The sequence below is a fragment of the Sinocyclocheilus anshuiensis genome, unplaced genomic scaffold, assembly GCF_001515605.1.
Source record: "Sinocyclocheilus anshuiensis isolate Anshui unplaced genomic scaffold, SAMN03320099.WGS_v1.1 scaffold935, whole genome shotgun sequence".
Classification (NCBI taxonomy): Eukaryota; Metazoa; Chordata; class Actinopteri; order Cypriniformes; family Cyprinidae; genus Sinocyclocheilus; species Sinocyclocheilus anshuiensis.
This window is the reverse complement of record NW_015544174.1, coordinates 206,006-220,490: the sequence shown is the minus strand read 5'-3', so window position 1 is coordinate 220,490 and position 14,485 is coordinate 206,006. Positions and strand designations below refer to the sequence as shown.

Genomic DNA, 14,485 nt, shown 5'->3' with positions numbered 1-14,485 from the left:
GTACCCAAACAGTTGATGGGCACCTTTGGCTTCCATAGTAGGAAAAAAAAATTATATGGAAGTCAATGGTGCCCATCAACTGTTCGGATACTAACATTTTAGTGGCTCCGGGGTGGTGGAGGGATGCGCAGGACTGTTTTTTTAGTCCCACTCCCGCAAGGTTCTATTCCGCACCCACCCACTCCCGCTATATATTCACTCTTTGTTCACCCGCTGTCCGCTTAGAATAATTTTCTTCCCGACCTGACCGTTCCCGCTAAATTTAGATCTCGTTTCCAGAATCTCACATTTAAATTTCCGCTACTGAAAGAAAGAGAGATAGGCTGACAAATAAAAGTGTATTCTGCACAAAATTGTGTTATTTTATTCGTCTTGTCAAGAGTCTTGAATTTATTGACTTTGACTTGAATTTATATGAATCATCTTAAGACACAAAATTCGTTTAATATTTTATGCAACACAGTAAGAAAAAAAGTGTCAGAGAAAATAAAAATGTTGTACAAAAATTGTATTTCTTATTTTTATTCGTCTTGTCAAAGCTTACAATAGGAAAAATGTGTCGCAGAGAGAAAATAAATAAAAATGTAGGTTGTACAAAAATAGCCTATTAGCTATTTTTATTCGTCTTGTCAAAATACTAAATTCGTTTGACATTACAGTTAACACCGTAGTACGAAAAGTGTCGCAGAGAAAAATAAATAAATATGACATCTTTCATTTAAAATTATAGGCTAAGCAAAATATAAACAAAACCGAGTTGAACGTCCTTCAAGGACAGAGCATCCACACTTTGCTCCATCCTTATTCTGCTCTGTCACTCATCGACAACCTGCCTGTTCTGTCTGAGGGCCGTTTATTATATGTGCTGCACACAGACCCCGCAAATAAAACGTGTGACGTTAAACCATGTGTGCTGCCCGTGCATAACAGTTCTGAGCGCAGGCTGTACCCTACCGGTGGTCAATAAGAATAAAGCGCAGATATGCTGTTCTAAATGGACGTCGGAAACAGGATATTGTTAGACCGCTCGCTCCAGTTCAAATTACACCAGAGTTACCGACCGCTACCGCGTTTTATTCAGGAATTTAATCCCGCGGCGCAAAAAATCCGGTCGAGCCGCAAGAATGCAGACCTCTACCTTGGGACGTAACACCCCCATCACCAAATTTACAACCCATGGATTGTAAACACAATGTGTCTTTCCCATGTACAGTAGCATACAGTCACCATCAGCATCACAGGCTCTAGAGAGTGCATCCGCCACCACGTTCTCCGAACCTTTCTTATGTTGAATGTTCAAGTTATATTCCTGCAGACAAAGTGACCAGCGCATCAAATGCTGATTGAGGTTGCACATGCGGAAGAGAAAAACTAGAGGGTTGTGGTCAGTATAGACAACAAGAGCCATACAACTATCACCCACGTAAACTTCTAAATGTTTGAGTGCCATCACCAGGGCGAGGGCTTCCTTCTCGATGGTACTGTAGTTTCGTTGACACTTAGAGAACTTCTTAAAAAAGTAACAGACTGGATGTTCTACTCCCGCACCGTCCTCCTGCAGCAGGACAGCACCCGCTCCCACAGCACTTGCATCCACTTGTAGCTTAAATGGAAAAGAAAAATTAGGGGCAGAGAGAACTGGAGCATTACAGAGAAGATCTTTGGCAGCAAGAAAAACATTCTCACACTGAGGACTCCAAACAAATTTCTTCACAGAGCTAAGTAGGTCAGTAAGGGGAGACACCACTGTTGCAAAATTTTTGCAAAATCCACGGTAGTATCCCACCATTCCCAGAAACCGGCGTAACTGACGCTTGGTAATGGAAACAGGAAATTCAACAACAGCAGCTACCAATAGGTAGCCAGTGCAGAGACTGTAAAATTGGGGTAATATGATCATATTTTATTGACCTGGTAAGGCCTCTAGCCGCTGCATTTTGGACTAAGTGTAGCTTGTTTATTGAAGATGCAGGACAACCACCTAGCAGTGCATTACAATAGTCCAGTCTAGAGGTCATGAATGCATGAACTAGCTTTTCTGCATCAGAAACAGGTAACATGTTTCGTAACTTGGCAATGTTTCTAAGATGGAAGAATGCTGTTTTTGTAACATGGGAAATATGATTTTCAAAAGACAACTTGCTATCTAATATAACACCCAGATTTTTTGGTTAGCTGTTACCTTAGCTGTTACGGGTCTTACGCAACCATGACCAATCTTTTTCCCAAGGTAAGTTACCACAGCTTTAGCAAACTCACATTTTGCTAGATTCAGAGTTAACTTAGCATCATTCAACCTGCTAAACATTCTCTCCAAGCTATGGATGTGGTCTTCCCAATCACCTGAATAGACCACAATGTCATCCAAGTAGGCTTGCATGAGCCTCTGGAATGTGGCTGGGGCATTTCGCATGTAGCCAAAAGCCATACAATTGTACTGGAGAAAGTTGTCAGGGGTGACAAATGCAGAAATTTCACATGCACGTGCAGTTAAAGGGACCTGCCAATAGCCCTTTAATATATCTAACTTTGTGACCAAATTTGAAGCACCAACCTTATCCACACAATCTTCCATACGAGGTAATGGAAAAGAATCAGGCTTTGTGACGCTATTTACCTTTCGATAGTCCGTACAGAAACGAAAGGTAGAATCAAGGTTTGGGACCAGCAGGCATGGAGAACTCCTGGGACTTTGGCTAGGTACAGCCAGCCTGTTTTTAAGCAGGTAGTCTACCTCAGTCTTCATGATCTCTCGTTTTGCAGGATTTACTCTGTACGGGTGCTGTTTGATAGGGACAGAGTTACCTACATCAATATCATGAGATAAAACTGTGGTTCTTCCTGGAATATCAGAGAACAGTGTGGGATATTTTTGTAACAATTTTACAACATCTTCATGCTGATTCTTTGGCAAGTATGACAAATGTGAATTTATTTTACCCAACATGGCAATATTATTCGGACGCACACCAGGAGTCTGAGGTTCAGCCAGCAACAAATCTCCATCAACAGGAACACAGTGGGGAACTACTGTAAAACAAGGTTTACACTGTGGTGCAGAGAGAAGTGTTGGTTTAGTTACGTCACGTGCAACATAGGACTTCAACATGTTAACATGACATACTCTATTCTTGCGTCTGCGATCAGGGGTACCCACAACATAATCGGTTTCACTCAGTTTCTGTTCAATGACATAAGGCCCCACGAAAGCTTAGCCTGTAGAGCTGAGCCAGAAATAGAATGTAACACAAGAACATACTCACCCGGCTGAAAACTGCGCTGTACTGTTCTTTTGTCAAAGTGGGCCTTCATCTTTGACTGTGCCATGGAAAGATTTCTTCATGGAAACTCTTGCCAGTTTGCAGGCTTTGTGCAGACGTTCACAGAAAGAACTGACATAGTCTAGCACAGAAATAGGTGCACTATCCTTGCCTATTAACTGCTCCTTTAACAATGTCAAGGGGCCACGAACAGTATGCGCAAACACAAGCTCAGCCGGACTAAATCCTAGTGACTCCTGAACAGACTCTCTTCGACAGTAAACTGATGTCCCCGCTCTCTTTCTGACATACTCCAAGCATTCGCGCTGCTTCTGACCTGAAAGAGAAATTGATTCATGACATGACACAACAGCGCTCGTGTCCAACATAAATATGTTAGGATCGCAAGGAAGGCAATTCAATGCCTATCTGTATGTATCATTTGTATGGTTCTGTTGATGGAGTAATCCTGTGTTTGCATCTCTCTAGTATTTCCTCTCCTACTACTACAGGTGCGTATCAGTTGGAGCAGCTAAAGAGGCTGTGATGTAGAAGCAGGCGTTGATCTTCTCCTGTGGAGGTGGTGTTTAGCCACACTATTACATCATAAAATGGCACATTCCAAAATGAGTCGTTTTCTGATCTTGGTTTAAAAAAAAAAGCTGTTTTTAAACTAACGAAAAAGTTTTGAGTTTTGAAACTTACAGGATGTTTTTATAGTACACTGACCTGTTATATGTCAAAAGATGGAGGGAAATTTGATTTCTCAGTTCATGACCCCTTTAAAGGAATAGTTAAGCCATTCATCTGACGAGATTACTTTTTCATTGGAGATAGCTACATAGATAGGACTTGTATTTTAGCCGGAAGCAACAGTTTGAAGTTAAAACATTTTAATGATGGACATGTTTATTACAAACACACAACTTGTGGATTACTTACATTATTTGTGGACAACTGTGGTGCTGTTTGATTTGGGGTAAAGTATGTGAGGAGTGCAACCACTAAAAAGCACTGCTAGAAACGCTGCTGTAATAGACCCGACTGCTTCATTTCAGAAATATGTAAATACACAAGTAAGCTGTGTTAGATTAGAGTTGGAGCTAAACTCTGTAGAAAAGTGGGGGCCAGAGTTGCCCACCCATTGTCTACAAAGATTTCTCTTGATACATAACCACAAGCTGACTAGCTACTTATTCAAATACTGTATTATTTCTTTAATCTTCAAACATTCACATTATAATTTAAATTAAATTTTATTTAAATAGCTCTTTGTGCAATAGGTTATTGTTCCAGAGCAGAGAAACTGTGCTTTAATACTCTTTGTAATCCAGCCAATGCAACCCCACCTAAAAAAAAATCAAAAGCAGGAAGAAGCCTTGGGTGGAACAAACATCACATCCTCCTCTTTAAGTTATTTAAACTTACAAGAAACGGAACTTGCGACCACCCTTTTTCCTTATTGAGACGCACAAGAAAAAATTAAGGTCAGTGCTTCATTCTGTCCATTGGGAATTGATTGGATAGTAGAAAGTTGGTGTTACAAACTAGAGATAGATTTGAATGCAAGTTTGTAGGCAGTCGTTGACTTAAACCTCTGGTGGTGAGAGGATTTTTTTTCCCCAAAAAAATTAAAGGTAATGTTACCACATTGGGCTAAATCTTACTGACTTTGCTCACACAGGGCATAACACTGTGCTTTGTACTTTTTTGGAGGTATTTTTTCCCACCTTATTACACTTGTGTTCCCAGTCAAAAATGACCGTCTTACAAAAAATAGCTTATAAATTTCTTGTTATGCTATATTATCACCAAATATTTGATTCAATTTTTTTGTCAACTTGTTTTCTTACAGTTAAGGTTTTGTGTTTCTTTTTGGAACTGATTGATCGTAGGTGTCATTAAAGGCACAGTATGTAAGATTTTTTTATTAAAATATCCAAAAACCACTAGAAGAGTGTTATATATTTTGCTGACTTGTGTACTTACATTATCCCAAATGTTTCGAAGAATGTTTAAATCCAGAGAAAAGCAATTTTAACTAGTGACACGGACCGTGTCCATAGTGTCATTGTGTCGCCTGCCAATGACGTCATAACCCCTCGATTTACGTTTTACGTTTTGTTTTGTAGAAAACATGGAAACACCAAAGACGCTTTAATATGTTGTGCGTTTTATTAGACAGGTGATGACTGTACAGAGTAGCATTATAACAGAACTTTCAAATGTATCTAGTATGATAAAAGAGCACTGCTTTACCCCACATACGCACGACTGGAAGGAGCGGAAGCGGTCGACTGTGGCATAATAAAAGCTCCGCTGCTTTCGAGCCGTATGTGTGTCACGCTTGTTCAGCGACCTCGTTTCGCTTCGACGGCTTTCAGCTTCACCCTGCTTCATTCTACTACGTTAATAAATCATTAGCTCATCCATGAACATGATTTCTGCCCGAGTCCCCGTCGGATTGCATCGGCTGTGGGGATGACGATGACAACTCCCATGATTCCACACTCAGTCACGGCATCATCAAACTACGCCTTTGTTTCTTTGTTTGTTTTGAATACGCGCCCTCTAGCGGCGAAAACTTACATATTGTGCCTTTAATCTGAGCTATGCACCTCAGTTTTTGAGAAAAAAAAAACTTATTTGTGGGTAACTTTGTCAATATTCAATAAAATATTGAAAAAAACTTGTGGTGTTCCCGGTCAAAAAAAAAAAAAAAGCTTATAAATCTCTTGTTATGCTATATTATCACCAAATATTGGATTAAACTTTTTTGTCAGCTTGTTTTCTTTCAGTTAGGAGAGGCTTTATATTTATTTTTGAAACTGATTGATCGTAGGCATCATTGATCTGAGCTTATATTGGTCAAAAACAAAAATGAATAGGGGAGACTGAAAATAAGAGAAACATTCAAGTGTTCAGGAGTATGGTCATCATGTTTATGTTCACATATGTACATGTGTGCTTGCAAACATAAAGACCTCAGACATGTGCACGCGTGGATACATGCACACTCACATTACTGCACATACAGAACACATACACACTCGTTTATGTACACAAACAAGCTATTTTGAGTATTACAGGCTTTCTTTTTCACAGAAATTAACTTTATCATCAGATCATTGAGGCTCAGATCAATGAGGCCTACGATCATTTAGTTTCAAAAATAAATATAAAGCCTGTCCTAATTGAAATAAAACAAGCTGACAAAAAGATTGAATCCAATATCTGATGATAATACAGCATAACGAGAGATTTATAAGCTATTTTATGGGGGAGGCAGGGGAGGCACAGCTTCCCCAAAATTTTGAGGTGAAAATGGGAGGAGGACAATTTTATGTTAATAAAATTCACAATTAATTTCAGTTCATGTCTCAGAATGTGTATTTTTTGTTTGTAATTTCACAGCTGTAACATTCATAACGTGTTTAAATAAAAGAGGCTACATTTAAAATGTTACATGATATATGCAGCTAAGAGAGACTTAATCTGGATATTGATTATTCCTGTGATTTTATTTATTTCGGGGGAGGCAGGGGAGGCACAGCTTCCCCATAATTTTGAGGTGAAAATGGGCGGAGGACGATTTAATGTTAATAAAATTCACAATTCATTTCAGTTCATGTCTCAGAATGTGTATTTTTTGTTTGTAATTTCACAGTTGTAATATCATAACGGGAAAGCGCCGCTTTTCTATCGCGCATGTGCCGAATCTGCTGATGTAATTACAACCGCAAGGTGATATAGAAGGGTAGGGGGAGGCCGGGGGAGAGGTTAGCTCTCGTGCCTCCGTTGGTAAAAAAAAATTAGCCAATCACCATCGAGTGTTCACTTTCAGCGCTGAGGAGTGTTGAGAAAAGAAACCTCGTAGGGGAGGCTAGCCTCCCTTCTGGTATATCAACCAATCATTATAGAGACATAAATTACGTGCTATTAGTTTGAACGTCTCCCGCTGCGCTGATAATGTACCAAGTACTTATGATGAGTAGCCATATTGAATATCTGAATGCCAACAGATTTACCAAGCTGTCATTCAAACAGTAGGCTATATATACAAATTAAAAATAAAGGGAGAACATGCCTAAGATGGATATAGGCTACAGCAGTTGGCTTAATTAAATGGCACAACAGGCAGCTCTCTTTTAACACAGACTTTTAAGAAGGGATGGATGTTTACTTCAAGTGATAGGCCAGGTAAGTGAAATTATATTATTATATTATTTAAAACCAAACTTCCTGGTCAAACATTAAAGCACACTAGTGTGATAAACAGAGCAATTTTTCATATTTTATTGAATATTGACAAATACATTCATGGAACACGAAGGGAATGAAATACTCTGTAAATCATAAAGAAATCTAGTCTTAAGCAAACGCAGTCTGCTCGTGTTTTGCAAATGCACAGTGATTAGTCTTGATCAATTTATATTCTCTCTTTCTCATTTGTCAAGTCAAGTCACCTTTAATTATATAGTGCTTTATACATTACAGATAGTGTTAAAACAGCTTTACAGAGTTAAACAGGAAAATAATTTTTCAATGATGCGAACAAAATACAGTTCTGCTGTAAACCAGCTCTAAAAAGAGGACAATAGTAAACAGTCAAATCCAGGTGACTACGGTGATCTCGGAATAAGAATGAAACAGACAGACTACACTCTAAAAAATGCTGGGTAAAATAAGGACAAACCCAGCAATTGGGTTGTTTTGACCCAGTGGTTGGGTTACTACCCAGAAGGTTGGGTTAAACATTTAACCCAACCGCTGGGCCAAAACAGCCCAATTGCTGGGTTTGTCCCTATTTTACCCAGCACTGGGTTGTATTTAACCCAGCATTTTTTAGAGTGTAATATTAGTATAGATGCCATTCTTCTTACAATGTAACAAGTACATTGGGTATTATGGGAAGTGTTCACGGTTCTGGTTGACCTAATTAATGTAGCCTAACAATCCTTCAACGGATTTGAATTATAGAAATGTGATAGTGTTTTGTGTATACCAGATTAAAAAGATGGGTCTTTAATCTAGATTTAAACTAACAGTGTGTCTGCCTCCCAAACAGTGCTAGGAAGACTGTTCCAGAAATAGGAAAAGGATCTACTACTCACAGTTGATTTTTATATTCTAGGTGTTGTCAAATGGCCAGAGTTCTGAGATTGCAGCAGACATGAAGGACTGTAATGAGATAAGACCATTCAGGGCTTTTTAAGTAATCAGCAGGATTTTAAAATGTATACAATGTTTAATAGGGAGGGAACCTGGCTAATATGGGCATACTTCCTGTTTGTAGTGTTTGTAAAAACATAACTTATGAAAATATATTCATATGTATTATATTCATGACACTGTAACCATATATAGACCTAAAAACATATACTTACACATTCTTACATTTATAATAAAGGAAACATTAAAGTATTATGAAAAAAACAGCAACAATATTACGACACACCATCAATAAAAAATGCCTTCAAATGGTCCTCTATATGAGGTTGATATTCTTATAATAAAGGAAACATTACAGTATTATGACAAAACAGCAACAATATTACGACACACCATCAATAAAAAATGGCTTCAAATGGTCCTCTATATGAGGTTGATATTCTTATACAACAGGATATAGATAGTGTTTCTGTAGCAATGCTTATTCTAGCAATGTGAAGGTTATGAGTTTGGTAAGTGTATACATGTGATGCAGTTTTTCAACAAAAGCAGCATATAACTTGAAGCAAAGCATGAAACTGGACCAAACAGGACCAATATTCAGAATAATCTTAGTTTTGAGAGTTTGGAGTTCGGATTAGGAGTTAAAAGAAACAGTCCACTTTTCAGTTTGCATACAGAAATTACTGGCATGCATTTTTGTGGATGAGCTGTTCATTGTTGTGATCTGGGTCATCCATCCATTCTTGCTTATCCTCTGTAGGGTCGCAGGGATGCTGGAGCCTATCCCAGAGTCTCTCGGGCCACGAGTGGAGGAAACACTGGACGGATGACCAGTCCATCATAGGGGAAACTCTCACTCTCATTCACTTCACAGACAAGTTAGTGTCTCCAATTCACTTATGAAAACCTTCACACAGACAGACCTTCTGGCTCATTTGCAACTTGATCCCCTGATAATCCTCCATTCCATGATCTGGGTCATGCGCCATCCAATTCATTTTAATGCTGCATCCCAGTAACAGATAGATGAGCGGGCTGCTAAAACAGTGGGCTGTGGCCAGTGCAGTAGCTGCTGGAAGTCCATATCTCGACATATTTGGACCCAAGCTGTTGTTTACAGTGGCTTGAAGCATGGTTAAGACGATTTGAGGGCCCCAGAACACAAAGTAGGCAATCTTTATAGCGCAGATTATCTGTGCCTGCTTCTTGCAGTATTGACAGTTTCTTTGAGCTGATGCCAAACAGCTTAGAAACATTATCAAAGCTGGTACGAGAAGCCCGATGAGAAATCGCATGACAACGACAGCCTTCAGCCTTGTAATGCCGTCTTGAGTTGATTTTGATTTGTCCAAGTCATAATCATCAATGCACTGAGAAAATCGGACCTCTCTGGAAAGCAGCGAAGGACAAGCCAAGACTGCTGCAATGGTCCAGGAAATTGAAATCAGAATCAGGTTATAATTCTTGCACTTTTTTGTGCACCCGCCGTTTGAAAAAGTAGAACTAATGCTCCAGAGACTCAGCATGGCTGCCGTGGAGAACATACTGCTGTAGCTGATATATGATGACAGCTTGCAGCTTGCACTTCCGTAATTCCATATGAAGTTATTGTAAGCATACATGAGCTGAAAAACAATAGATATGCTGGAGACTAAGTGTGTTGAAGCCAACGCCATAATCCAAGTGGCAACCTTTGGAGAATTCTTGTTTTTCAGGCAGCTGATGACAATGACGATGAAGTTGAGGGTGACACCAAGGATGAGGACAATAGAATACATAATTAAGTAGGTCATCCTGATCTCTTGTTGGTACTGCTTGGTTGTATTTTCTGATACATTTTTTGGTTGTATGATTTTAAGTTCTTTAATGATTGTATCATAGTCAATGGCATTGTCTTCTCCAGACATTTTGTAAAGCCTGAAACAAAAAGATATGGATTATTATTTTGAATAATACACAGCCCAGGAAGGGATGTGTTCTGCTCATTTCATTTTGTTGTGGCCACAACATATTAACTCATGAGAATGTGATAATATGTTCATATGTCAATAATATGCATTTATATTATATAATAATAATTATATTTAAATAAAATGATACAGTGCTTCTTGAAAGTTTATGAACCCTTTACAAAAAATGACCCAGTGTTCTGTGTGGTGCAAAAGTATGTGAATCTCTATGATTAGCTGTTAATTTGAGGGTGAAACTAAAGTCAAACAGTGGAATGACTATCAGGTGTCATTGCCTGCCCTGTTTTATTTAGAGAACAGGGATCTATGAAAGTCTGATCGTGTTTGCGGAAGTGAATCATGGCACGAACAAAGGAGATCTCTGAGGACCTCAGAAAAAGAGTTGTTGTTGCTCATCAGGCTGAAAAAAGGTTACAAAACCATCTCTAAAGAGTTTGGACTCTAAAAATCCACAGTCAGACAGAGTGTGTAGAAATGGAGGAGATTCAAGACCACTGTTACCCTCTCCAGAAGCGGTCGACCAACAAAGATCACTCCAAAAGCAAGATTTGTAATAGTCTGCGAGGTTGCAAAGGAACCCAGGGTAACTTCTAAGCCCATCTGCAGTTTGCTAAAGACCACGTGGACAAGCCAGAGGAATACTGGAGACATGGATGAGACCAAAATAGAACATTTTGGTTTAAATGAGCAGCGTTATGTTTCCTATGTATTCCAGCATAAGAACCTAATCCCATCTGTGAAATGTGGTGGTGGTGGTGGTGGTAGTATCATGGTTTGGGCCTGTTTTGCTACATCTGGTCCAGGACAGCTTGCCATCATTGATGGAACAATGAATTCTGAATTATACCATCAAATTCTGAAGGAAAATGTCAGGATATCTGTCGGAGAACTGAATCGCAAGAGAAACTGGGCCATGCAGCAAGACAACGACCCCAAGCACACAAGTCATTTTACCAAAGGATGGATAAAGAAGGACAAAGTTAATGTTTTGGAATGACCTTGATTCAATTGAAATGTTGTGGAAGGAGCTGAAGCAAGCAGTTCATAGGAGGAAACCCATAACATCACAGAGTTGAAGTGGTTCTGTACTGAGGAATGAGCTAGAACTAATACAAGATGTTGTGCAGGACTGATCAGCAGTTACAAGAAACTTTACCTGCAGTTATTGCTTCAAAATTGGGTCACACCAGATACTGAAAGCAAAAATTCACTAGGTAATTTTTCTCAATAAATAAATGACAAAGAAAATATTTTTGTCTCATTTGTTTGATTGGGTTCTCTTTGTCTACTTTCAGGACTTGTGTGAAAATCTGATGATGAATTGGATCATATTTATGCAGAAATATAGAAAATGGTAAAGGGTTCACAAACTTTCAAGCAGCACTATATATACAGTATCTCACAGAAGTGAGTACACCCCTCACATTTTTGTAAATATTTTATTATATCTTTTCATGTGACAACACTAAAGAAATGACACTTTGCTACAATGTAAAGTAGTGAGTGTACAGCTTGTATAACAGTGTAAATTTGCTGTCCCCTCAAAATAACACACAGCCATTCATGTCTAAACCGCTGGCCACAAAAGTGAGTACACCCATAAGGGAAAATGTCAAAATTGGGCCCAATTACTTCCATTGCTGCCACCAGTGTGCAGCATCCAACCATGTTATTATAACCTGCCCCTTCCTGGACTGAATAGAATATTATCCTTATTATCCTTGCAGACAAAACTCTTTACAGAACTGGTCATTATGAACTTTTTTTTTTTAATGGAAAAGTGCTGTGTGATGATTCTTCAAACATCTTTTTTTTTATCCAACAGAAAAATAAGCACCAGGCTTATAGGGAAGAAATGACAGAATTTTTATTTTTGTTCCTTTAAGGAGGGGAAAAAAGGTTTCTCTTTTCAAATGAGGCACCAGTGAATGCATGGAATAATCTTCTGTTTTATACTATTCTAAAGTATAAACATCTGACACTATCGTCAATGATGAACCTTACATTATAATCAGTGCAAAACATTAGATACTTAATAGTAAGTAAAACTTAATTATTAATAAATTTATTTATTTAATATTATGAATAAAAAATGAATCTCCAAAACAAACATAAAAAAGCATTACCAGAAGTAGGGTGCAAAATAAAAAAACAGCAACATCTGCGAAACAACACTGCATAAATTTTTTTTTTAAAAACTCTTATTGTAGGCTACATTTTTATCAAGTTAAATCTGCATGTCAAAAAAAGGTCTTACATTTTCGCCAAAATCCCTTAATGTAGTTCAAATGCGTTGCTTTCTGCATATTTTGTGCAAAATGTTCTTACCTTAGGCAGCAAACGAGCAGAGTGAAGAAAAACAGAAACCTGTGTCTATCTGTGAGAACGGTGTACTGAATATGAAAGTAAAATGCTTCTTTTTCCTGAAGCACGTTTGTTTTCGACAGCTGCAATTCGAGCTGCAGCACATGTGTTCTGGATATATTCCAGAGGTTTAAACAGTCCAGTTCCTGTCTATACGGGAATGTCGGAATAATGTTGTTACACAACCAGGGGCGGTACATGGAGGCGAGGGGTGGCACCGGCCCCCAAAGAAATCTGGGTGGCCACCCCAGGTACCCCCCTACCAGATTGTGATTGGCTTGTTTTTATTAAATTTCTCACTGCATCTGGCAGTGGCGGATCCTGGCATGGGCAATGCAGGCGGCTACACAGAGCGACTTTCTTCTCTTCTATATACTTAGAATACGTATACTTCTATATACTTTTAGGCGGTTTCTATAGAGTTATCTTAATGACAAATGTCGAGAGCGCAGCAGGGGCGGATCTACCGGGGTGGCAACTGCCACCCTAAGAAAAAGCTGTGCCACCTCACCTGCCACCCCAGAATTATCACAGAATTAAATATAAATGTAAGCAGTGTTTCATGTGCTACTTTTCAGCCGCGGCGATGACAGCGTAATGCAAAATAATGGCAAAAACACGTCTTTTAATAAACTGTGCACGATGGTTGCACGCGCACGCAGCGTGCCAGTGTAGTCGGCTTCATTAACAAATGACTCTTATGAACCGGTTCTTTTTGAGTCAAAACCACAAAGCGCGAACATAAATTAAATTACATAAATTGTCATTTAATTTACGTATACTGTAATAGACATTGAACTGCAAAAATTCCTCAATTCTAGTAAGAGGTTTTTTTTGTTACATTGTTATTGATCTCAGTGTTCACTGGGCAGGAAAGACATCTTTGAACTGATCTAGTGCTTTTCATCCACTGCAAGATTAGTCATCTGTGTATTTGAATTGTAAGCATTTACAGTTTTTTTTTCAACTGCTTACAAACAAAATCTTTACTTGTCACACAATTTCTGAGAGCAGACACTCAAACAGCAAGGACACACCAAATCTGCAAAACCATACGCTAATTCTCGGCCTTTGGCTCCGTTTTCAATTTCATAAAACACTTTTTGGCAAAACACAACACACAATTCTCTATGTAACACACAAACATCTAACAGCAATTAATATTATGGCAAAGGTGTTTGCAAATGTTTGCTTTTCAGATGTGTTTGTGATATTTTGAATGCAGTGCTTCGTTTCGCAAGAGATGTGATGTGAGGCATTTTGCATTTTGTGTGTGCATTTCTAGGATTTGTGTGTAACGTTTTGAAAAAAAGAGGCAAAGTTTTGAAAATGTGTGTAACAGGTGGAAAAAAAAACCTGTACGAAAAACTGTAATAACTAGATTGAAAAGTTTGAAAGACAAATGTATGCTGGCTTGTTTAAAAGTCTTTTGAAAATGTGTGTAACAGGTGGAAAAAAAAACCTGTACGAAAAACTGTAATAACTAGATTGAAAAGTTTCAAAGACAAATGTATGCTGGCTTGTTTAAAAGTCCTGTTTAAAAAACGTAAGTGGTTCGGTCAGTTAGATGTTCTAGACGTTTGCTAAAGTGTTGCTAGTTGGTTGCTAGGATATTCTGGGTGGATGCTATAGGCTCTTGCTATGCAGTTGCTGGGGTGTTGCTATAGAGCTACAAATACCCTGTTTTTTCGACCATGGTCATAGAAATTTGATCGA

At 38.6% G+C, this 14,485-nt stretch overlaps 1 protein-coding gene across 1 annotated transcript; it reads right to left on the bottom strand.

The window, feature by feature from the left end:
* Positions 1-8,762: 8,762 nt before the first annotated feature.
* LOC107696063 (chemokine-like receptor 1) lies at positions 8,763-12,878 on the bottom strand. Its single transcript, XM_016496209.1, has 2 exons — positions 12,734-12,878; positions 8,763-10,352 (listed from the first exon to the last, which is right to left on the bottom strand). The coding sequence occupies exon 2, from the start codon at positions 10,340-10,342 to the stop codon at positions 9,329-9,331; it is 1,014 nt and encodes a 337-aa protein (XP_016351695.1). The 5' UTR covers positions 10,343-10,352; positions 12,734-12,878; the 3' UTR covers positions 8,763-9,328.
* Between the last annotated feature and the right edge of the window lie 1,607 nt (positions 12,879-14,485).